Source organism: Entelurus aequoreus, linkage group LG13, assembly GCF_033978785.1.
Source record: "Entelurus aequoreus isolate RoL-2023_Sb linkage group LG13, RoL_Eaeq_v1.1, whole genome shotgun sequence".
NCBI classification, from domain to species: Eukaryota; Metazoa; Chordata; class Actinopteri; order Syngnathiformes; family Syngnathidae; genus Entelurus; species Entelurus aequoreus.
In genome coordinates, this window is record NC_084743.1 from 36,592,697 (window position 1) to 36,618,239 (window position 25,543).

Sequence of the window (25,543 nt, forward strand, 5' to 3'; positions counted from 1 at the left end):
TGGTATCGCAAAGGAACACAAATTAAGAGGAAAAAAATATGATTAAATGTCCTGTTGGGATTATTTCAGCTTGAACCTGAATAAGCAGTATGAGCCCATCTGTTAGGCTCGACCAGAGCTGTTGAACCAAATGTACCAGGGACCCTCAAGGACAAAGACAACGGAGGCAGTAATAAAGTATAACAGAGTTTAATGAAACTTTACGGAGGAGCGGAGGGATCCCGGGGAGGCGGCGAGGCGTGGGAGACACTGGGTTTGTGGAGGAGGGAGCCACAGGAGTCAACGTTCAAGCGTCGGGCGCCGGCTCTCAGCGGTTTATGTAGGCTGCTCTCTGATGGCTGGGATGTGGAGCAGCTGGGCTGATTGGAACCAGCCACACCTGTGCTGGCTGCAGCAGGCTGAGAGAGACGCCCGGCCCTTGCCCTTAGATGGCGTGCAGGGGAGGGACCAGGAACGTGTGACACAACAGTACCCCCCCCCTTAGGGGAGGCACCGGACGACTGTCCTAGGGCACCTGGATTGTCCCGATAGAAATCGTCCAGCAGGGAGGGGTCAGCCAGGTAGGAACGGGGCACCCAGCTACGGTCTTCAGGGCCGAAGCCCTCCCAGTCCACCAGGTACTGGAATCCTTTCCCACGGCGGCGGACGGCGAGCAGCTTCCGAACCGTCCAAACAGGATCACCACCAGCCAGGACTCGGGGGGGTGGAGGGGCGGAGGTAGGGGGAGACAAGGCACTAGTGGCCACGGCCTTAATCTGGGACACGTGGAACACCGGGTGAACCTTAAGAGCAGGAGGGAGATTCAGACGAACTGCAACGGGGTTGATAACACTGTCCACAGTGTAGGGTCCGACATAACGAGGATCCAACTTGCGGGTTGAAGTCTGGGACGTCTGCAGGGGCAGGTCCCGGGCCAATAGCCAGACCTTCTGACCAGGCTGATAGTCAGGTGCACGCACCCTCCGGCGGTTGGCACCACGCTGGGTACGTGCAGAGGCACGGAGTAACGCAGCGCGGGCAGCCTCCCAGATGCGTCGACACCGGCGGAGGTGGGCTTCGGTGGAGGGAACTGCTACCTCCACTTCCTGTTCGGGAAACAGAGGGGGTTGGTAACCCAGCGAGCATTGAAAGGGTGACATGCCGGTGGCAGAGCTCTCCATGGTGTTGAGGGAATATTCCACCCAGGGTAAGTACTTAGCCCAAGAAGAGGGGTTGCTGGAGGCAACACAGCGAAGAGTCTCCTCAACTGTCTGGTTAGCGCGCTCCGTCTGCCCATTGGATTGTGGATGGTATCCAGAGGAGAGGCTGGCCGTGGCTCCAATACCCTTGCAAAAGGCCTTCCACACCTTGGAGATGAACTGGGGACCACGGTCTGACACGATGTCCGAAGGAATGCCGTGGGGGCGGACAACATGGAGGGTTAGGAGGTCAGCCGTCTCAGCAGCAGACGGGAGTTTGGGGAGAGGGACAAAATGAACTGCTTTAGAGAATCGGTCGACCACCGTCAGAATGGTGTCACAGCCCTGGGACACAGGAAGCCCAGTAACGAAGTCCATACCTATGTGAGACCAAGGCCGACTCGGAATAGGAAGGGGTTGTAGCAGGCCTGCAGGAGGCCTGTGTGAAGCCTTACTACGGGCGCAGACGGTGCAGGCGGCCACAAATTCCCTGACATCCTTCTTGAGGGTTGGCCACCAGAACCTCTGAGCAATGAACGAAGCTGTCCTGCGCTCTCCAGGGTGACAGGCAACACGGCTGGAGTGCCCCCACTCCAATACCGGTGTACGGACGGCATCAGGAACAAACTGTCTGTTCTGAGGGCCGTTGCCAGGGTCGGGCTGGTTCTCTAAGGCCTGCCTCACCACAGCGTCGATGGCCCACGTGACTACACCTACCACCCGGGCAGGGGGCAGGATGGTGTCGGAATCCGATTCCTCCTGGACAGCAGGATCTTCGTTAGAGAACTGACGAGAGAGAGCGTCCGCTCTGACGTTCTTGGAACCTGGGCGGTAGGTGAGGGTGAAATCAAACCGGCTGAAGAATAAGGCCCAGCGGGCCTGCCTGGAGTTAAGCCTCTTCGCCGTCTTCAAGTAGGTCAGATTCTTGTGGTCTGACCACACGATGAACGGCAGCTTCGCTCCCTCCAACCAGTGTCTCCATTCCTTCAGAGCGTCGTGGACCGCCAACAGCTCCTTGTTTCCCACGTCGTAGTTCCTCTCTGCGGGGTCGTAGCTCCTGGAGAAATAGGCGCACGGATGAATCTTCTGATCCTCTTCGGACCTCTGGGAAAGGACGGCTCCGATGCCTGTGTCAGAAGCGTCCACCTCGACAATGAACTGTCTTGTCGAGTCAGGGTGGATTAGCACGGGTGCTGTGGAGAACAGACTCTTGAGCTTGGAAAAGGCTGTCTCGGCTCGAGACGTCCAGGAAAAAGGACGCGAAACGGAGGTTAGAGCATTAAGGGGGGCAGCGATCTGACTGTAACCCTTGATAAACCGGCGTAGAAAACCGGCGAAACCCAGGAATCGTCTGAGCTGAGTCCGGTTAGTAGGACGTGGCCACTCCTCCACGGCTTTGACCTTGGCAGGATCCGCACGCATCTGTCCAGCTTCCACAACGTTGCCAAGGTATGTCACAGAGTCAGAGTGGAAGACACACTTCTCAGCCTTGACGAACAGGCGGTTCTCCAACAACCGCTGGAGAACAAGGCGGACATGCTGGTGGTGTTCCTCCACAGACCTGGAGAAGATAAGGATGTCATCCAAATACACCACCACAAAGATGTTTAGCATATCTCGTAGCACATCATTCACGAGGGCTTGAAACACCGCCGGGGCATTGGAAAGCCCAAAAGGCATCACAAGGTACTCAAAATGGCCAAGGTGGGTGTTGAAGGCCGTCTTCCACTCGTCACCGTCTCTGATCCGAACTAGGTGGTAGGCATTGCGGAGATCAAGCTTAGTGAACACTCGGGCATGAGTGAGTGGCTCAAGAGTGGAACTAATAAGGGGAAGTGGATACTTATTCTTCACTGTGATGTCATTGAGACCACGATAGTCAATGCAAGGTCTCAGACCACCATCCTTCTTTTCTACAAAGAAGAAGCCTGCCCCCAGAGGCGAGGACGACGGCCTGATGATGCCAGAGAGCAGGGACTCCGCAATGTAGTTGTGCATCGACTCCTTCTCTGGTAGGGAGATGTTGTAGAGATGCGACTTAGGATAGGGAGCCCCAGGCAGGAGGTCAATGCCAATATCATAGGGTCGGTGCGGAGGAAGTGAGAGTGCTTTATCCTTACTGAATACCAAGGCAAGGTCATGATAAACAGGTGGAACACCAGTGATGTCGGGGGGAGAGGACATGGGTTTGGGTCTGATTGAAGGGGACAGGGCGGAGCGCAGACAGGTTGCATGGCATGCGGTGCTCCAGCCCAAAATACGACCAGAGGCCCAGGAGATGTGTGGTTCATGCCTCTCCAACCAAGGTCTACCCAACACCAGGGGCGCTGTTGGGGCGTGTAGAACAAAAAAACGGATGGTTTCAGAGTGATTTCCAGACAGAGTGAGTGTGAGGGGTTCTGTGGAAAAGGATATAGTTCCCATGGAGTGTCCGTCGATCGCTTGGGGAGACAGTGTGCGATCTAAAGGAACTAAAGGAATGCCCGCCTGGTGAGCCAAAGAGATGTCCATGAGGCACTCGTCTGCACCGGAGTCAATGAGGGCACTAACAGACAGTGTCTCTTCATTCCAGGTCAAGGTTGCAGGGAAAAGTCGGTTGGAATGATTCTTGGGCTGGGGAAGAGTTGTTTGGCTCACCAGTATAGCCCCTACCGGCGAGCTGGGTTTTTGGGCGGATCGGGCAGACCTTGATGAAATGTCCTGGCTCACCACAGTAAAGACACAGCTGGTTGGTGAGCCTTTGTTCCCTCTCAGCTAGTGTCAGCCGGGACCGGCCGATCTCCATGGGCTCGGCAGGCCCGGGTGAAGAGGGAGCAGGGGGGAGCATAAGCAGTCGAGGTTGTGGAGTGGAGCGAGGAGATGGTGAAGTGCGGGTCACTGAAGCAAAGCGACTGGACCCAGGAGGAGGAGAGCTTCGTTGGGCTCGGTCCGCATGGCGCTCCTGAAGTCGTGTTCCCATCTTAAGGGCCAGGGATATGAGCTCATTAAGAGTCTGTGGGCTGTCACGGACCAAAAGATCTTTAATAGAATCACTCAGCCCCTTGCGGTAGACACTAAGAAGGGCGTGGTCGTTCCACTGGCTTTCAGCAGCAAGGATCCGGAACTCCAAAGTATACTGAGCCACAGAACGTGACCCTTGGCGAATAACTAGCAAACGGCTGGAAGCATCTTGTCCGTCAGTAGGGTGGTTAAACACAGCTTGAAACTCACTCTTAAACTGAGAGTAGTTAGTGGCAAAGACAGGGTTGTTCTCTACTGCTGCAATAGCCCAATTAAGAGCGTCGTCGACCAGGAGGGACATGATGAGAGCAATCTTCGAACCATCAGAAGTATATTTGGATGGCTGATGAGTAAAAAGTAACTCACACTGTGCCAGGAAGCCCCTGCAATGACCAAAATCACCATTAAATGGCCTAGGACTGACTAAGCCAGGCTCAGACTGAGGCTGCTGTGTGCTGGGGAGGACGGGGTTAACAGGCTGGTTTGAAGAACTTGAAGCAGAGTTAGATTCAGCTGAAACATGTGCTGTAAGGACCTCCAGGGTCTTCTGTATGCCGAGCAAGACTCCAGAAATGTCATTCACTTGGCCAGACAGAGCAGCCACATTACCAACAGTAGTTTGTGAAGTCTTCTCAAGCACAGCAATTTGGGATTGAACAGTGGGAAAAGCTTTGTTCAATTCTTCATGCAAAGTGGACAGTTGTGTGGCCTGGCCAAACACAAGCTCTCGTAATTCAGGGTTCTTCTGTCCCTCTGTCCCTGAGGACCCGGTTTGGTTCATTTTGGCTTGAACGTTCTGTTAGGCTCGACCAGAGCTGTTGAACCAAATGTACCAGGGACCCTCAAGGACAAAGACAACGGAGGCAGTAATAAAGTATAACAGAGTTTAATGAAACTTTACGGAGGAGCGGAGGGATCCCGGGGAGGCGGCGAGGCGTGGGAGACACTGGGTTTGTGGAGGAGGGAGCCACAGGAGTCAACGTTCAAGCGTCGGGCGCCGGCTCTCAGCGGTTTATGTAGGCTGCTCTCTGATGGCTGGGATGTGGAGCAGCTGGGCTGATTGGAACCAGCCACACCTGTGCTGGCTGCAGCAGGCTGAGAGAGACGCCCGGCCCTTGCCCTTAGATGGCGTGCAGGGGAGGGACCAGGAACGTGTGACACAACACCATCAACACAGATAATTGAGCGAAAATGCACCTTAAGATTTTCTATATTTATTTAAGTTACATTTTTGCTTACAGAGTTGAGAGTCCATTTTATTTTTTGTTTATTTATTTTGAATAACTGACAGTTATTTACCTTCCAAATACAGTACAATGGTAAACAGTATGACACTAATGGAAAATAATAGTTTTTATCCTTTTAAATTGTTACTTGCATTATTATTATATCATTTAATTATTATTATATATTATGATTACATTACATAATGATTACTGTATAGCTTTTATCGTTATTTCTTCAGTTAAGAGCATTATTTTGACAAAAGCTTTGAGTTTGTCTGTATAAAGCAAAATAGTTTTTACAGTAAATTATTGTATATTGTTTTAATGTGTGGCACCTTGTAACAAGCATATGTTGTTTGACAGTCTAAAAGTAACATGTGTTCCTTCACTGGTTATTTTAGCAGTTTTATGCATTTATATGTATACATTATAAAAATAGCATATTGAATTGCAATTTTGGGCAGAAAAGTCACAATTAGGATTTCTTTCGTGCAGACCAGTGCAGATGTCGCCCCAATGCTCTCCATAGGGACTGCATGACAGAGGCTGCTAGGGCACCACGTCAGTCGATTCCTGGTTTGAGGTCGCCGGTGTTAGACATTGTTGAGCTCAGGTATTTACAAGTGGAGACAAAGTGGACAGGGGTGCCGTCAAAAGGGAGAGGTGATGGGTCATGTCCCTTGTCTACATTTATCAGCCCAGTTTTAGGCCAGTTTATATTCAGGCTGAGGAAGAGGTTATAAGCTGGAGAACAGCGATGTGATTGGTGGTGGAAAAGTTGGGCAATAATCTGGCTTGTTGTTAATTGCGGGTGAAAATAATGCTGGTGAAGAGTTTGTATAATGCCCTGCCTTCAGTCCTTTGGCAGCAACTCAGAGACCCACACAAAGTTAATAATTTCTTTGAGCCAGAGGATGATATTATCCCCTTCAGCATCTCTGCTGTAATGTTCCATATGCCGGCGGCTTTGCCATTCTTGAGCTTTTACAGGCCTGCTTTGACTTCAGCTGGGGAGATGGGGATGATGGATCAGTCTAGGTTAGTGATGGAGTGGCTAGTAATGGTAGGGTCTTCTGGAACAAGAATGTGGTTAAGAAGCTCGCTGAAGTGGCCCTTCCGGCGGCTGAGGCAGTCAGCTTCCGTTGAGAGGACGTTGCCCTCCAACCGGGGGGTCGCAGGCAGCCAGACCATGCAGCCCCGCCGGGACTCGGCAAGTCTCATCAAAGCTAGTTGACTAATCCCCAAAAATCTGGCATGAATGGAAAACAGCATTCTATTCAAGTGAGCAACAATGAACAGGCTCAAATTCAATAGCACTGTTCAGGCTTAGAACTCTTGCAAAACTGTATTTTAGTACCGGTTTACTATAATTACGGATACATGCACACTTATATGTATCCGTAATTGTTTAAAGGTCAACATGTACGGCCACTATACGGCAACCTGCGTATAGTGGCCACTATAGTGTCTATAGTGGTCACTTTCTTTGTGTCTCTTGAGTAGTCACTATAGACAGGTTTGACTGTACATACACACATATACAGTATATACACTCATATCTATTTATACACACATACATATATATATATATATATATATACCTGTATATATATATATATATATATATATATATATATATATATATATATATATATATATTTATATATATATATATATATATATATATATATATATATATATATATATATATATATATATATATATATATATATATATATATATATATATATACACAGTATATGTGGAGCTCTGGTAACAGCCAATTTAGTAATTTCAAAGGTGGGAAAAGTTCAGGAGACTATATCCCTTCAACTGTCATACAGCCTGCAGATCGGTGTGCAGCAGAAGCGGTCCTGATATAACAGCGCTGCAATTGCGTGCAACCTTTCACTTTCACTTTTACTGTATGTTAACAGATATTGAGGAAAATTGTAGGGTTTTAAAACCGTCACTATTCCATACTGGGGTATACAGTTCTTTAAAACTGGTAACCGGCCCATGCCAAGATTCACTGTACATACCTTGTACATGGGCTTCATTTGCTCCACATCACTTCAGTGACACAAACCATCGGCCCTCAGCTGCCTGTTTAGTTCCACGTTTGCTCATTCTGTCCACTTCTGCGGTACTATACAAACGGATGTGGAGCAGGGAAAGGTCGACTCTGATTAGCTGTTGTCGCAGACATTTCCACCACGTTTGATCATGTTAACATGCCTACAGCTGATCACCGTAATAGTGAAATTGATCACGGTCATCAATCATGATCATATAATGGCCCAGCCCTACATGACACCAAAAAGCAGCGACAGCTCTGACAAAGACTGAAGCAACAGCTGAAACTGTCAACAGAAAGAGTCTTACTTAAACTATTTATTTGCACACAATAATCTTTTACTAATGTTTCAAGAAGACATGATACACATTATGAATCTACAACTTGAATAGTTCTCACTACTGAGATGTTGGTCTTGTCTTGTTGGAATTCATGTATTGATCCATACCATCCTTTGCCTCCTTCGCGCAATGAATAATTGATTGTATTGATTGAGTTGGAAGGCATTTGTTCAAGGGAGAGCCAGTTAGAATGACTCCTTTAGGGATTGGAATTAAAGAAGCTTCTCATCATGTCTTAATTACACAACACTCACAACTAATAAGGGGAGAGCAGGAAAACATTCTGGTTGGTTGGTTGTTTATTCTATACACAGACATAAAATATAAAGATGTCTGCCATTAATCCTGGGCAGTTCATGATAGGCAGAACAATCCATTATCTGATCTTAGTTATCGTCGTGCATCTTAATTTGCATGCAGTGTACCGGCGTTCTGATGGTGTCCTGCCGGCACTGTTGATGCCGATTCACCTGCACAGAATCACACGGCACCGCTCCCAAGGACTGTGGCCCTCCCACCACTTTTTTTAAAGCCTCCACTCTTCTCCCCTACCACTCTGTTTGTGGGACACAGCATAACCAGGCCTATCAAACACCCTTCCCTTTTCCGTGACTCGACTTATTGTGGACCAAAGAGGACCAACAAATATTTCAACATCCTCTTCAGTGTGAATTATAGCGGTCCTCTGCCCGGTTGTCCCCCAGCATTGAGCGCTTCAGTAGGCTGTTGGCCTTAAATACCTGGATTTGCCGCACATGCAGATAAAATTACCTTGTCTTTATCAACAACTTAAATCTCTTCTGGAATTGCTGTTCTTTACACCAGTCAGAGTCCATACGAACTTTCTGGGGATCCCGTTGTCGGCTGCTAACATACAGCAGACAGCATACAGCATACAGCGGCTCAAAGTATCAATACTTCGATACCAAGGTGATACCAACACAAAAAAAATACATCGATATCTCCTTTTTTTAGTCACTAGGGCTGCAACTAACGATTATTGTTATAGTCGTTTAGTCAATGACTATCTTAACGATTATTTGACAAGTCGGATAATAAAGCTTACACATATTCAATGACTCTAATCTAATTTTCCATCGACTTTTAAATGCAGCTTTAGTTATTTAAGGCATGTGCTTACGAATTACAAAGATGACTAATACATTCATACATACTTACAAAACCCAAAACCAGTGAAGTTGGCACGTTATGTAACTCGTAAATAAAAACAGAATACAATAATTTGCAAGTTATTTTCAACTTATATTCAACTGAATACATTGCAAAGACAATATATTTATTGTTTGAAATGACAAACATTTTTTATGCAAATAATCATTAACTTAAAATTTAATGGCAGCAACACATTGCAAAAAGATTGGCAAAGGGGCATTTTTACCACAGTGTTACATGACCTTTCTTTTTAACAACACTCAGTAAATGTTTGGGAACTGAGAAGACCAATTTTTGAAGCTTTTCAGGTGGAATTCTTTCCCATTTTAGCTTGATGTACAGCTTAAGTTGTTCAACAGTCTGGGGTCTGCGTTGTCATATTTTACACTACATATTGCGCCACACATTTTCAATGGGAGACAGATCTGGACTACAGGCAGGCCAGTCTAGTACCTACACTCTTTCACTACGAAGCCACACTGACTTTTGAACTTTGCGCCTATAACAGTCCAGATAGTTAATTTCCGTTTTGGTCCGGAGGACACGATGTCCACAGTTTCCAAAACCAATTTGAAATGTGGGCTCGTCAGACCACAGAACACTTTTCCACTTTACATCAGTCCATCTTAGATGAGCTCAGGCTTTCGCTTTACATAGTAGAGTTTTAACTTGCACTTACAGATATAGCGACAAACTGTAGTTACTGAAAGTGGTTTTCTGAAGTGTTCCTGACCCCACTGATGTTGGTTTTTGATGCAGTACCGCCTAAGGGATCGAAGGTCACAGGCATTTAATGTTGGTTTTCGGCCTTGCCGCTTACGTGCAGTGATTTCTCCAGATTCTCTTAACCTTTTGATGATATTACAGACCGTAGATGGTGAAATCCCTAAATTCCTTGCAATAGCTCTTTGAGAAACGTTGTCCTTAAACTGTTGGACAATTTACTCACACATTTTTTCACAAAGTGGGGACCCTCGCCCCATCCTTGTTTGTGAATGACTGAGAATTTCATGGAAGCTGTTTTTATACCCAATCAGGGCACCCACCTGTTCCCAATTAGCCTGTTCACCTGTGGGATGTTCCAAGTAAGTGTTTGATGAGCATTCCTCAACTTTATCAAACTATTAACCTTGTTTTTGTATTTAAAAACAGTTTAAATAGCAGCAAAGAAAACAAACAACAAAACAAATCTAACTTCCTCTAAAAGAAAAACATTTTGTAAAAAGCTGAACACTGGTATATTGACGACTAATTAATTCTTGGCAGTTTTAGCACTCTAATGGACTCAATGTGCTAAATTATATATTTGATTAATTCATAAAATGTTGTCTGTATAATAGATTGTTTGTTTAATCTTATGACACCTCTACGGCAGGGTTGTCAAATGTACGCAAACTGGTTTTATCCGGCCCGTGGGATGAGTTTGCTAAGCATAAAAATGAGCCAACATTTTTGAAGGAAAGATACAGGTACTGCTTTTCTAAATGTGTCCACTAGATGCTGCACCGGCAATTCTTTGTAGATTATGCTACATATGTAAAAAAATAAAATAAACCACAGAATGTTAGTGCACCAGTCGAGGAAAATGGGCAAACTACATAAATAACATCCTGTAATTATTTTTTTTATCTTGATAGATTGAAAATTAACACCAATGAGTTGACTGATGAACATTATCACATAATTTATTCAGAAAATATAAATAACGACAAATAAAGATAGAATACTATTAACTGCAACATGTAAGTGTAAAAAAACAACAACATTATGATTTGTACATTTTCAGAATGTGCTTATTCTTTTTTTAAACAAAGAAAACAATCTGAAGTTGTCCTTATTTTTAAGTTATCGTGCCGTGATTTTACCAGTCAGGCCCACTTGGGAGTAGATTTTTCTCCACGTGGCCTCCGATCTAAAATGAGTTTGACACCCCTGCTCTACGGCATTGCAAATTGACGCTGCTTTAAAAAGTACTTTAATTGATGTAGACAAAGTTTAGCTGACTGTCTTTGGTTAAAATGGTAGTTAAAACAATTTTTCACACAACTTTGTCTCACACTTGTTAGTCAGCTGGCAAGGCACAAGACAAGCTAACAATCTTACTGAGGCTAGGACCGCATCCCTCTTCCAGATGTCCGACATCGTGCCTTTGCATTAAATGCTAGCTTATCAAAGATGTACTGCCATAAACACAAAGTCAGCTTTGCAAAATGAGCAAGGTATTCATGTTTTTAACAAGAATAAGAGGAAATGTTCTCAGACTTTACATGTTGTTTACATGCGAGTGGCGGCGCAGACTGCTTTCCTCCTGGAAAAAACACGAGTGATGACATCACAACTATTGTTGCCGACAATTTTTGTCGTCAACATTTGTCAACTAATCGTTGCACCCTCATTAGTCGGTACACTTTTTCCCCTGCAAGCTGCCTCACTTGTGAACACTGAGTCAGTGTTGAAGAAGAATGCTTGCTGTCTTGAAAAAAATATCCATTGTTTCCATTTATTCCTAGAAGTCTATCATGAATGCAGATTTGGGGCTTCCGGTTGGTCCTTGCTCATTAAAAAAATATAATGAAAGTGTCTCAGTGTAGCATAACTGTGGGTGTGACGTAACTGCGCTTCACAACACACCTCATTCACGCCTGGTTTGCGAGAGATGAAGATGTAGCAGAAATGATCTGTGATTCACTTTAGCCACTTTGTTGCTATATTTAGCGAGTAGAGGTACATATTAAAAGTAAAGGAGAGGTGTAATATGCGCCATGCATTTATTTGCTCATCAAATACAAGCGGTCACAAAAAGCATGGAGATCTGCCACCACAAGCCAAGGGAGTGTGCATTGCTATAGCGTGCACAAAACCTCCAGAAGTGTGCGACCCAATTTTTATCACTTTTAAAAGTGCTAATAAACCACTGCTTATAGACACTCTTGTGTAACACTTTGAAAACCACTGGTTTACTTATGTCATCAGGGACATAAAGTGTGGACTGGGGGCCATTTGCTGAACACATCTCTTTTTTTATGGGCCTGTGGAACATTGTAGAAATAAAATAAACCAAAACTAAAAAGTGTAGGTGTGGCCAAACAGTAAATAAATGAATCTTTGAGGCAGAGAAAATTAATCGATCCTTCTTTGTAATTGAATTACTCGAGGAATCGTTTTTTTGAAGTCTTCACCCCTTAAATAATTTTTAAAAGCAAATTAGGGATATAACGGTAAACGGTATTAATGATAAACTGCAGTAAGTATTACGGTTTTAAATTTAGATTGAAAGACCCTGATTGATAACCACACTTTGATAAACTCACGGACCAGTTAGCATAAGTTATCTTAAATGCTAACATCGATACACGATACATTAAGAAATAACTTACCCCAATCTAAACTTGTGTAAACACAATATTGTCTGAGCAACTAAGCTATTCACTTGTGTACATTGACGATACAGGCTGTGTTCTATTAGCACACACACCAGTTTTTAATTAACACGCATGCAGGAAGAAGCTGGATTATGAGAAAATAACACACAGAGCAGATTGAACCTAAACCACCTACTGACCAATCAAGGTGTATTACTAGGATGTGTCATATCCACAAGGTTTATAGGTAATTGAAGCCAGAGAGCGTGCAGAGACATGTTTTTTTTAATATGAGGAAGGTTTCAAGCCAGCGACTTGGTGTTACGGAATTTTGTTTCCACAGCAGATAATATCACGCACACGATACACTCTCTGGCCAATCAGAAGGAGCAAACAGTCAGTTTGATCAATGGATCGCTTGAATTCAAGTGCCTGCAGGGTTCCTTATCGCCCTCAGATGTGGCAGCGTCTCTGAGGGTCAACACACAACCACTGGGTGTGTGCACCACAAATAATACTCCTTTATTTCCTTCTGGTAGTTGTGAGGAGCAACTTTTAAGCATGAACTATGATGTTTTATGGGTCTCTTATGAACTATCAGGACTTACACTTAAACTGTCGTCAATACCGATACTCATGAATTATTTGATACCACAATAAAAAAAAAAGAACCCAAGTACTTTTAAATTCACTACTTTATTGAAAAGTGTTTTAAAGTATCAAATATTTAAGATCACTGTTCTTCAGCATCTTTTTGCACGTAACTGCAGTATCAGTTGCCAAAAGGTAACGCTACATTCTAAAAAGAACAGCAGTGTTCTATAACCTTCCAGGATATAAAAACAAACAATACTGTGCTAATAAATATGAGCATGCATAACAAAAATAGTCAACTATTTTACATTATAAAATTAAAAAAAACAGCAGTGGCGTGGAGCCTTCAAGTGTCATGGCTGCACATCACTGCAGCGACAGGAGATCACATGCTGGTAAAAAAATATAATATATATATATATATATATATATATATATATATATATATATATATATATATATATATATATATATATATATTCAATAGTCAAAATAGTGCAACCGAAAAGTGCACAGTAGAGGAAATATATGCAGTACGGAAGCAAACAACACAATTTAACAAATTCAGCCTTGTCTTAGAAGCGAGGGTAGCATATAAACCTTTTTGATTAGTGATCAGAGGGAGGTGAGTCTCCTGATCACAAATAAGAGGCAGGTGCCCTTAATCGTGCTCACAGCAGGAAGTGGCGAAAATAAAGAATGGAACACTAAAACAGAATAAAACACTTAAATGGGAACTGTACGTTTTTGTGAATTTTGCCTATTGTTCAAAGTCATTAAGAAAGAAATCGTTTAATCCATTCTAACTTGTAAATAAACGTAAACAAAAGTCCGCTTACAGCAGAGCCAATGGGAGGTCCTCTATTCTGCCCATAAAACCCAATAAATACTCATCCAAAAACCGCCAACAATACTGCATTTATATAGACTTCAGTAATAACCAAGTATTCAATCCAATCCACTTTATTCATATAGCACATTTAAATTAGTGATATTGTTATTATGAGCGAAAAACACACAGCATAGTAGAAGGACTAAAACGTATTTCGACAAGTTGGTCCACTTTGACAGACAATTTAGATTGGCGAGATTGACACGAAAATATGTTTGGTTCCACCCCCCTTTTTTTTCTGCAAGGATTATGAGTCATTCTTCATCTAAATGGGAATATATGAACATCCTGGCAGTCGGCATCCTAATGACAGCAGACCTTATACATAAGTGATGTTGTATTATGTTTGTTGGCTCTGCAGTGAGTTGTAATCAGTGATATAGTTTAAAATGCCTTTTTTTAATTAATGCGCCACATATGCTAAAAATTATCAAAATAGGTCAATAATAAATGTTATTATAAATGTGCCTGTCACTACGTTACATATAAACTTACATCATGTATATAAAACCTTAATGGATGTGTTTGGATGTTTTTTTAAGCGCTTTATAGGCAGAAAAGAGCGGCTCTCATAGGCTCCATTGTAATCTGACTTTTGATCGCATTTATTTACTATTTAGAATGCATTAAAAAATAAAATACATTAGCCGTCATGTCTCTCATAATGATTGTGAACCCTAGGCAACATTCCCAAAAAGTGCAGTTCCCCTTTAACACAGGAAAAACAATATATTTTACGAGTCTGACCTGTCATGAAAGATGATGACAGTAGCCCCTCCTCAACAAAACAGATTTCAGACGCTTAACGCAGTCCCTGACGTAAAAGAAAAAGTCCAAAATCAAGGCAGGGTGGAAGGAAGACTCGATGCAGGGTTGCCAGACTGCACTCCTGCCACGAAGGGTCGTGGGACGACGACATGTCCAGGCCATGTGTCCCCGCAGCCAGCGGGCGAGAGTCACGGCCGTTGCTGCTTTGGCGCTGAGGGCGTCCATGGAATGGCCAAGGAGGAGGAAGACAAGTGCAAGATGGGTGCTTTTGTCTGCCAGAGTGGAGGCAGAGCATGCGTTGTTTGGCTTTTATGCATTTCGTGATGTAGCGTGCAGTTCAAATTATACACAGGTCCAAGGTAGAAGGTCTAATGATCCATTGTTGGGAACCCACTCTTTATTTCCGTCATGCTATTTTCAAGCAGGCTTTAGTGCAGATTTTTAATCGTGTTCGACTGCTGTAAAATGGGACTTTGTAGCCATGCTCAAAACATGGAAGCATATTTCTTCCCCACTTACTGCAGCCAAAGGTCGAATGTCTTTAACATTTTCAAGCAAATTGGTGATTTTCTGCCTTCTTTTCTCTGTCACAGCAGTGTGCTTGGTGAAGTCGCTAAATGACTGCTGCCGCCAGTAGTTAGGCCATTCTATAGCTAGCGTTAGCTGGGGACATTTCAAGTGGGTCTATAAAGCACTTGTACTTTTGTTGTATTTGAGGACAGACATGCATATTTTGCTACCATGATGTTTGGTAAAACATTTCCACACATTTGAAGTACCAACCTCCTCACCTGGTTGTTCTGACAAAATCACGTGGCCAGCGACTAGTCGACATCAGGCTCAAAACGTCATTGTGGGCATCTAGAGTCGACTAGTCGTCTAGTCTTTGCAACCCCTAACAGCCTAACATCTTTTTTTGACATTCTGCAGATTCCTGTTTTCCACAGATTTCCAGATGTTCCCTCCCAATAAATATAATTGAAAGTAAAAGTAATTTTTCCACCCATTGAAACATTGCAAAACATTCGGATAGCACATATGCACGTCTTACGAATCCACTTTTTTAGTTCCACATTTTGCAGACACATGTTAGTTCAGCTTCAACTCTTCAGATTTCGCACACGATTTTTACACACATTGCCTTAACTACTTCTTCACGTGTTTAACCTAAGAGTCCATTATAAAAAACAATATGCTATGGTTTGTGACTGATAGAAAATGTGTATTGTTTGCTGTTCATTGAACTGATTATTTTCTTGTGAAAATATTTATCTGCCTCTGATTGAACTTCATTTCTTTCTGCAGGATCTTGGTGGGGTGAGTCCGCCTCAGAGGAACTGGAAGGGCATTGCCATCGCCCTTCTGGTCATCCTGGTGGTCTGCTCCCTCATCACTATGTCAGTCATTCTCCTCACACCAGGTAATGATCATTATCAAAATTGTGAGGGGTGCACAATCCACTATAGCCGCCAGCTGGCAGTAGAGTGTTGAATATCTTAAAGGCCTACTGAAATGAATTTTTTAAATTTAAACGGGAATAGCAGATCCATTCTATGTGTCATACTTGATCATTTCGCGATATTGCCATATTTTTTCTGAAAGGATTTAGTAGAGAAAATCGACGATAAAGTTCGCAACTTTTGCTCGCTGATAAAAAAAACCTTGCCCCTACCGGATGTAGCGTGACGTCACAAGCGGTAGTGCTGCTCACAATTCCCCGTTATTTACAATGGAGCGAGAGATATTAGGAGCGAGAAAGTGACGATTACCCCATAAATTTGAGCGAGGATGAAAGATTTGTGGATGAGGAACGTTAGAGTGACAGACTAGAATGCAGTTCAAGAGATATCTTTTTTCGCTCTGATTGTAACTTAGGTACAAGCTGGCTCATTGGAATCCACACTCTCTCCTTTTTCTATTGTGGATCACGGATTTGTATTTTAAACCACCTCGGATACTATATCCTCTTGAAAATGAGAGTCGAGAAGGCGAAATGGACATTAACAGTGACTTTTATCTCCACGACAATACATCGACGAAGCTCTTTAGCATGAGCTAACGTGATAGCATCTGTCTCAAATGCAGATAGAAACAAAATAAATAAATCCCTGACTGGAAGGATAGACAGAAGATCAACACTACTACTATCAGGAGACACCGAACCAAACACTGGACATGTAAATACACGGTTAATGTGTATTCGACGCCTGTCGAAGCCTAGCAATGCTGTTGCTAACGACGCTAACTTAACAACGGGACCTCGTCAGAGCTATGATAAAAACATTAGCGCTCCACCTACGCCAGCCAGCCCTCCTCCGCTCATCAACACCCGTGCTCACCTGCGTTCCAGCGATCGACGATGCGGTCGGCGGCCCGGAAACGTAGGAAGTCAAGGTGAGTTCGCCGCTAGCGCGTCTTCTATCCAACAAAGTCCTCCTTGTTGTGTTGCTACAGCCAGCCGCATACACCGATCCCACCTACAACGTTCTTCTCTGCAGCCTCCATTGTTCATTAAACAAATTGCAAAAGATTCACCAACACAGATGTCCAGAATACTGTGGAATTTTGTCGAAGAAAACAGAGCTGTTTGTATTGTGTCCAAAAGGGTCCAAACACTTCCGTGGACCTCGCGATGTCACGCGCATACGTCATCCTCCAAAGGCGTTTTGAACCGGAAGTTCCCCAGGAAATTTAAAATTGCACTTTATAAGTTAACCCGGCCGTATTGGCATGTGTTTCAATGTTAAGATTTCATCATTGATATATAAACTATTAGACTGCGTGGTCGGTAGTAGTGGTGTAGTGGATTGTCCGAAGCTTAAACAGGCAACAAAAGTAGTTTAGTACAACAAATGTATTTACCCATTATCAGAAGTGCAGGTTGAATTCAGTTGGCCGTGCAGACAAACCACAAGTTACTCCGGAGCAAACAAGACACACACAGGCCAAAATCACCCCCGAGTTCCGGTCTTCTGCCATTTTTTATGTCTTTTGTGCGTCATCGTTCCTTATCGAGTGCGTCAATGTCTTTTATCTTTTCCCTATCTGTTCCATAACAACTCGAATCCTTTAGACAGTCAACACATTCTGTAGACAGGTTGGCACGACTTAACATTCACTTTTGTCCCACCACTGGTCCATTCAATGGCACAAAATACAAGAGAATTGAAAATGAGCGGACATTCTTAAAAGACACGAAATATAGGTCAAAAGGTCAGAAATTCTACTACATACCCGCCTTCCAGGGTCTTAAGACCCTGGACCAAAACAATTTCTGATATAGACCACTAACTTAAATCTCTACCGCAGATAGAGGCAAAAACCTCAATGTTTTTATACGAGGCAAAAATTCCGTCTATGACCCTCCTTCAGAGCGATCGCTGTTACCAGCCTGCAGTAAAACCATCTCACAGAACACAATTAGTGGCCTACCCTTTGATTTAGTAAGGGAATAACAAATACTTTGATCATGAACATCATTGAACATAAATAGATGAATGTATATAGACTTATGACTGTAAGACATTTGCAAAAATATTTTTCCCGGCATTTGCAATGGATGTAGTTACAAATATTGTTAATTATCAATTCATTTTGAACACACAACTGAATTTCGTATGAGTCCATGTTCGATTAGAGCTCGTATAGATGGCTCGGTGGTGCCTCAGGCTGGTGGCCTGCCGACACCTCGTTGGGCTTTTGGCTGCCTTGGTGAAGAAAGAGATCCACTCAAACAGTCTGTCTCTCTTTGGGGTGTGGTTCAGTCCATTGGGCAGACTGTTCAGTGGCATGTGCGCGCTGGCCGCTTTGGGGAAAACTCAGGTAGAGTTGGAGCTGTGGGGGCTTTGGGGAAGGCTGGGGCAGAGTATGGGGCGTGGGGCTTTGGTCCAGGCCCTCGGCTTGCTTCAGGCCTCCTCGCTGCTTCGGCACTCCCGACACTTCTTTCCACAGCTGCCGGAGTCCCGGTGGACACATTGGCTGGCAACCTTAGTTGTTCTCGTCATCGCTGGCAAGGTGTTGTCTCTCCTTGGGTTCCTTCCAGTCAGGTATCGGGTGTTGGTCCTGGATTGGCTTTGACCGTGCCCCTCTTAGCGAGTGCAAGGGAATCTGGGGTGGCTGCTTTCATCCTCAAATCTGCACAGAGGAACTGGCACACAAATTCTACATTTTGCAAACTTACCATTTTGGTCTCATGGTCTTTCCACCTTCCTAGGAAGCTGCTGGTCCTGAAAAGTGCTGATCTTGTGACTGAAGATGATAGCCTGTTTTCTTAAAATAGGTGCCGTTGTTTGACCTAATCTTTTTGGGGAAACCATGTCGGGATATTAGATCATTCACAAAACATTTAATTACTGAATTGGCACCCTCCTTTGAGGTTGGGGTTGCTTTCGCCAACCACTGCAATTGTCAATCTAAATCATTACGTTCCTTTATCCTTGTACCGGATTGATCATATCGATTAAATAAAACCTCAACACGCTCAAACTTGACCCAATCCAAACTCACCTCCCCCCTCTGTCCCTCTCACAGGGACAGTGTTAGTCGTAGTAATAGTAATAGTAATAGTAATAGTAGTAGTAGTATTAGTAGTTTCAGAAACATCCAAGAAAAAGAAAAGGCAGCTGATAGTCAAGTGCAGCAAGAACAGAGGCGGAGGACAGGTCATGTTTGAGGTCACTGTTCGCTTTTGCAATAGTACTTTGATATTTTACAACACCTAGTGAATTATTGTGGCCTCAATAATTCACTAAATATTTGTATTTAATTTAGTCTATCTATGATGGGACAATGCACAGAAACATTAAGTTCAGAAACAGATATGTTCTGTACCAGATTATATCTAAATAGCTACTTTCCATCTGTAGTCCCTGGCTACCTAAATTAAAGGGATCCAAAAATCAAGCAATAAAATTATGACTGTAATTAATCATAATAAATATATACATTCATAGTAATCAATAATTAATCAAAAAAATAATCATACTGTAGCATGTAATCAGATTAAGAGAAGTCCTAAAATGCCCCTTCATGGACACATTCTTAATATACAATATAACCACACCTTATTTACATCATCACACAAAGACCATACATGCTCTTGTTCACATCTGTCATCATTCGTAAAAACAACCAAGATTTTAACTGCCATACCTCAAAATTTACAACAAAAATGCTCTCATGGATAAATATAATACTCATTAAATTGATGTGTCAACATAATGCCCCTCTTAGTGACCGTGTGAGCAGCCTTGATTGCTCCAAAGCCACTTTTTAATTTCAAATTTTCTATTCCTTTTGTTACAACGTGGAGAAGGCTAATTGGTCTGTACATGTTCTGGTCTTCTTTATTTCCTGCTTTATGGATTTAATCATAGTAGCAGTTTCTCGACGTGGTAGGGAAAGTGTTTTCCGTTATTGATTTATTTATCAATTGTTGTTATACGAGCAATAATAAAATCCTTATATGTTTTTAGGAAGATAGTGTCCAACCCATATATATATATCTCTAGATCGTGAGTCTGATAATGCAGTGAAGATTTTGTTTAACTTTGTTTCATTTGTTAATTCTAAAATTAGTCCATCCTGAATAAATGACAATTATTTGCACTGATTTTGAGGGATTTTTTATTCAGGGTTTGTACAGACTGGATGAAATGTTCATTAAAATTATTACTTATGTCCAGACTGTCTGCGATAGTAGCGCCATTGATATTTAATGTTATAGTGTTGTTTCTTGTTTGCTCTCTTTCCGTAAGTTTGTATCTGGTTTTCCATAACTCTCTATTGTTCCTTTTTGCAGCTTTGATTAATTCTAAGTGAAAGTCAGCCTTAGACTTCCGCATAAACATTGTAACTTTTGTTCCTCCAAACTTTTAAATCATACGATCTGTATTTAGACCTGTTATAATTGCTCTTATGAGAGCTGAGTCCTCATGTCTTTATTGGAATCCAAATTGTTTTATTAATCCAATGGTATTTTTATTTTACACTCTTCTTTCTGGTTTTGTATTCGTGTATTTACAGATGTTCTCTTTGATTTTTGTCATCCAATTGTAATTCTAGTAGAGCTGCTTATCATTTGTATCATGTAGAAGCCGTTTATAATATCCTTAAGTTTCTTTCTACGTGTTTTATTTAACCAGTCCAGATTAACGTCCCCCATGACGTTACTTCTTTCATACTATGCTGTTTGAGGATGTCTGAAAATGAATCAAGAAAAATGTCTTTAGCTGTGGTCGGTCGGTATACTACAATTACCTTGAAATACATTTCTGAGGAAAATGTAATTTTGATTTCAACATACTCAAATTGATCTACTTTTAATGTTTTCCCTTTCATAAATCATAATTCCTCCCCCCTATGTCACTCGATCTGTCTTTTCTGTAATCTTGTCCCCCGGGACATTAATTAGAACGAAAGTTGTTGTGGGTTTTAACCATGTCTCTGATAGACAAGGTATCCCAGATTAGAGTCTGACAGTAACTGCTGGATTTGTTCAGTATGTTTCCTGTGGTAGAAAGTTTAATAATGCGGACACGTTTGTTACTGAATACTTTCTACAGACTTCTGTCTCTCTGCGACTTTGTGTATGTAATAAACAACTACAATTATTTGATATGCTTAAATTTTGTTTTAGCTCAGCTGTTGTGTAGCTGCTAGCTCCTTGTAGCCTACAGCAGGAATGTCCAAATTGCAACCAATAGCTTTGTTTTTAACAGACAACCGAAATAATTGAAAATGTGGTATTAGCGTATCGGTTCAATCAGCGGCAGCTACGCCCTGTTTTATCATTTGACCTAAATTTTTGGTTTCGTAGGCAGGACAGAGGGAACAATGTGGGTCATTAGTTGTCCATCTTATACCATTCTAATTGTTGTAAGGATAGTTCACATGAGCGGCCATACCTTGAGTCCCACCATATATAAGAGTCAAAAGGCTCCTATTATGAGTCGTCTAATTGGTGATCATACACTTTGGCGGTTTGGGTGGCAGGGCACACGGACGCACCTCCGTCAGCCAGCGCTAGGACAGTTGGAGCAGTCCCCGTCTTCCATTCGTTCCTGGGAGGCGTCCCTAGTAGTTGTCAGCTGATGTCGTGCTGTCAGGCAACATCAGGAAGTTCCTTCTGTGCGGTATTGAATTTTCAGGGCACAGTTCGTAAGCAGGTCATTACAAGGTGTGTGCAGGTTGACCACAAAGGAATGCTTCAAAGATTGTGTTGAACATTGTCCGTTGACACTTATGTCCAGCAGGGGTCTGTTTGTATCCTGCTGTTCGTCCTGCTGTCACACCTGTATTTTTTGTGAGCATGTTCTGGCTACAACTTTGGAGCTTGTCTTGTTCAGAGAAGCTGGCAGTCCCCCGGCTGCACATCCTTTCCACCCTCGCTTGACCTAGCACAACCGTGGCTACCACCCAAGTCCGTCTGTATGGTTTTACGTTTTGTTGAGGTTTTTCCTCCAGAATTTGGAACTCAAAACATGTACACCCATCGTTTTCATATCCTCTCGGTTAGTTCAATTTTGCATATCACGTTTTAAAATTACATTCTTAACTATCCCATTAATTGCTAATCAATAACCTTCATTTGCAATGATTATACGTACTACTTCATGTGTATTTAAGTACCCTTTTAATTCACTTAAAGATTATGTATAAGTTAATTTAAACTATCATTTGTCTATCAGTAGGCGCGAGCAAGCTGTCATGCTTGCACTCTGACCTCCCGCTGTACGTGATATTCTCCAAAACAAAAGAATGTTTTTATTCACGTTTCTCCTTATCTTTCAGCTAAATCTTTTAATATTTTAACTTTTAACGTCCGCACTGTGTTTATTTTTATTGTCTGCATTTTAATTTTGCTTTTATTTTCTTTCATTTCACTTTGTTGCATGAAAAACGCCACACAAACATATCCTTGCCTTGCCCGTCTCCGACTGGTTATCCAACTTAGTCATAACAAACACACAAGGCCATGCTCTAAGCGCCAGCCCTAATCACACTTCTCCTCTTTTTAACACTCTACATATCGGCTCTTATTCTAATTATTAATGTAGGCTGTTATTTGTAATTATTATTCAACACTATTCACAGCAAACAGTTGTAACGTTATAGTTATTCGCATTATACTCTCAAAATCTGTAGCTAACTGAAAGCTGTTGAGATTTGGTTTGCCTCCTTTATCTCAGTGGCCTAGTGGTTAGAGTGTCCGCCCTGAGATCGGCAGGTCGCAAGCTCAAAACCCCGGTCGAGTCATACCGAAGACCACAAAAAACTTGGGAGCCAAATCACCAAACATGATTCCCGGGCGTATGGCATGGTGTACTGCAATGTCTAAATAAAACTATAATTTACTCCAAACTAAAATGTCAAACTGCACTTTAAAGTTACCTGACTTAAACTTACTTTTATTAAATTGATTTCCAAACTAACCACCACCACAGCAGACATCTTCCTCAATCCTATCCCAATACTCCCATAAATTAGAAAGGTGTTTCACAACAGTGGTTAAGTAGTTATTTTAAGTAATAGATCTCAATATGTAGAAATTAATAAGACTAAATTTGCCCTAGTGTGTGAATGTTGTCTGTCTATCTATCTGTGTTGGCCCTGTGATGAGGTGGCGACCTGTCCAGGGTGCAAAGTCAAATTGTGAAACAAAAATTAAAGTTAAATCAAGTGGAAATTGACAGAGTATATGAACTACATTCTTGAGAATAGTAATTGATCATTAATATGTTGGAAGCCACATATTGAACATATTAAAGAAAATATCGAAATCCATTGCTATTCGGTATAAAGTTAAACACATGCTGAATAAGAAATGTCTGCACAAGTTATATTATTCATTTATTTTTCCATATGTAATATTGTTTTGAAGTTTGGGGAAATGTTTATAGAATAATTATAGACCCAATACTTAAACTTAAAAGGCTCATTTCAATATTACACAAAGCGCTCATTTCAATATTACACAAAGCATTATTGTTATGATCATACCAATCTATTTTTATAAGTCATAATGTGTTAAATGTTCAGATAATTTAATTTTAAAACAATGGCAATTATGTTTCCAAGTAAAGAACAACAGCCTTCCAGTTTGTATTCTTAGCTTGTTTACATTATGAGGAGACACTATCATTTACGGGGGATATTGATTTTTGAAATAGGTCAAGTAAAATAAAATAAAAACACAAATGTATTTCAGTTTTAGGAGTTAAATGATGTACCATCCTCAGTGATGAGCTGAACACATGTAGTTTTTTGTTATGGTTTTGGAGACCCTTGAAAGGTAAAGTTTTTTTAACATTATAAAATATAGTAACAATTACTTTCATCTTTTAACGTTGATGTTCCAGGTAATTTAATGTTCAGTAATTGTATATCATAGGCCAATATAAGCTTTGGCTTCCGCCTATTCTTTTTTCGGTCATTCTTTTTTCTTTTCTTTTCTGTGTGTAAATGTGTATGATTGTTAATATGTCTAATTTACTGTTAAACTGCTCACACAAATTGGTTGATGGTTGATTATATGACTAAAATAAACCTATTTCATTTATTCATTCATTATCTATCGCACTCATAGTTTTATTCCATTTTGCATGTAATTATTCCTATTGATTTCTTCCCATTTCACTCAAACAACTAAACAAACAAACAAATAAACAAACTTGCAGCTAACCACAATCAACAGCATACCATTTACGAATCCAAAATAATCAGTCTTATAAAATAATTTTAGCTTTAGATATGATTTAGGGCAGTGGTTTTCAACCTTTTTTCCCAGTAAAATAAAGAAATAAAATACAGCATAATGTCATCATTTTCTGATTTATTAAATTGTATAACAGTGCACCATATTGCTCATTTGTTGTGGTCTTACTTGACTTATTTGGACAAAAAATATAAGAATAACTAAAACGTTTTAAAAATTAAACAAGTGATTAAATTATAATAAAGATTTCTATACATATAATCAATCATCAACCTTCTTTGGATATTGCAATAGAGATCCATCTGGGCTCGTGAACTTAATTCTAAATATTTATTTTGTTGAAGAATTATTCTTCTATAATTATATTTATAAAGGATTTTGAATTGTCGCTATTTTAAAATATTTAAAATCTCAGGTACCCCTTGGCATACCTTCAAGTACCCCCCTTTTTTGTCCGGGCGGAAACACCATACCCTCCTTTGAGAACTACTGGTTTAGCCTATAAAAAATCCTTTGTCTCATACATCATTACACTGTACAACTCCTCTTTTAACAGTGCAATACTTTTTTATATCATGGTCTTTAATGCCTAGTTTCTCTTATTTTACTGTTCTATTTTTATTCTCCTGGTAATATTTTTCTATTCTGTTTCCATTTATACCCTTATTAGTTACTGTTTACTTTTTACTTCTTCTTCCTGAGGGAACTCTCCTGAAGGAATCAATAACGTTTTATCTGTCTATCTATCTGTCTATTACTAACCCGAGCACAATTCATGACGTCATGCTCATCTTGCAGACAGTTATTTCCATTTAGTTTTATTCTCTATTTGTAATTCTACATGCACCAATGTCACATGGAAATTTGCTTTCTTTGTTATTTATTTACATTATTATTTCTGGTTTACTTGCTGTCTGTTTACTTAAGTTCTCATATTTTGGTCTGTCTTCCTTCTGATTAGAATTTGTTTAACGCTTCTCTACGTTTTGTTTTGACAATGGCGCTGAGTGGCTCTTATCTGTACTTCTTCAGACTCTATGTTTCACAGATGCCCTTAGATGTATTAGAATATAAATTTAACTTTTATTTTATTGTGTGTTTATTCCTAAAAAAATTTAAAATGTCAATGTATGATCAATTTATCTTTATCAAATTTAAATTCAATATTATTAATTTATTTGTTGTATAACTATTAATTCAAAGTTACAATGTGTCCT

At 41.5% G+C, this 25,543-nt stretch overlaps 2 protein-coding genes across 2 annotated transcripts in view; one reads left to right on the plus strand and one right to left on the minus strand.

The window, feature by feature from the left end:
* LOC133663673 (uncharacterized) overlaps positions 1-4,959 on the minus strand; it is a 37,405-nt gene extending 32,446 nt beyond the window's left edge. Inside the window, exons 1-2 of the mRNA XM_062068358.1 lie at positions 3,816-4,959; positions 211-3,700 (exon numbers count right to left, since the gene is read on the minus strand). Coding sequence (XP_061924342.1) covers positions 211-3,700; positions 3,816-4,959 — 4,634 coding nt within the window. The remainder of the gene's footprint in view (positions 1-210; positions 3,701-3,815) is intronic.
* The window catches only part of LOC133663368 (inactive dipeptidyl peptidase 10-like), a 257,121-nt gene that overhangs the window by 45,106 nt on the left and 186,472 nt on the right, over positions 1-25,543 (plus strand). Inside the window, exon 2 of the mRNA XM_062067789.1 lies at positions 15,917-16,031. Within this exon, the coding sequence (XP_061923773.1) occupies positions 15,917-16,031 (115 nt within the window). The remainder of the gene's footprint in view (positions 1-15,916; positions 16,032-25,543) is intronic.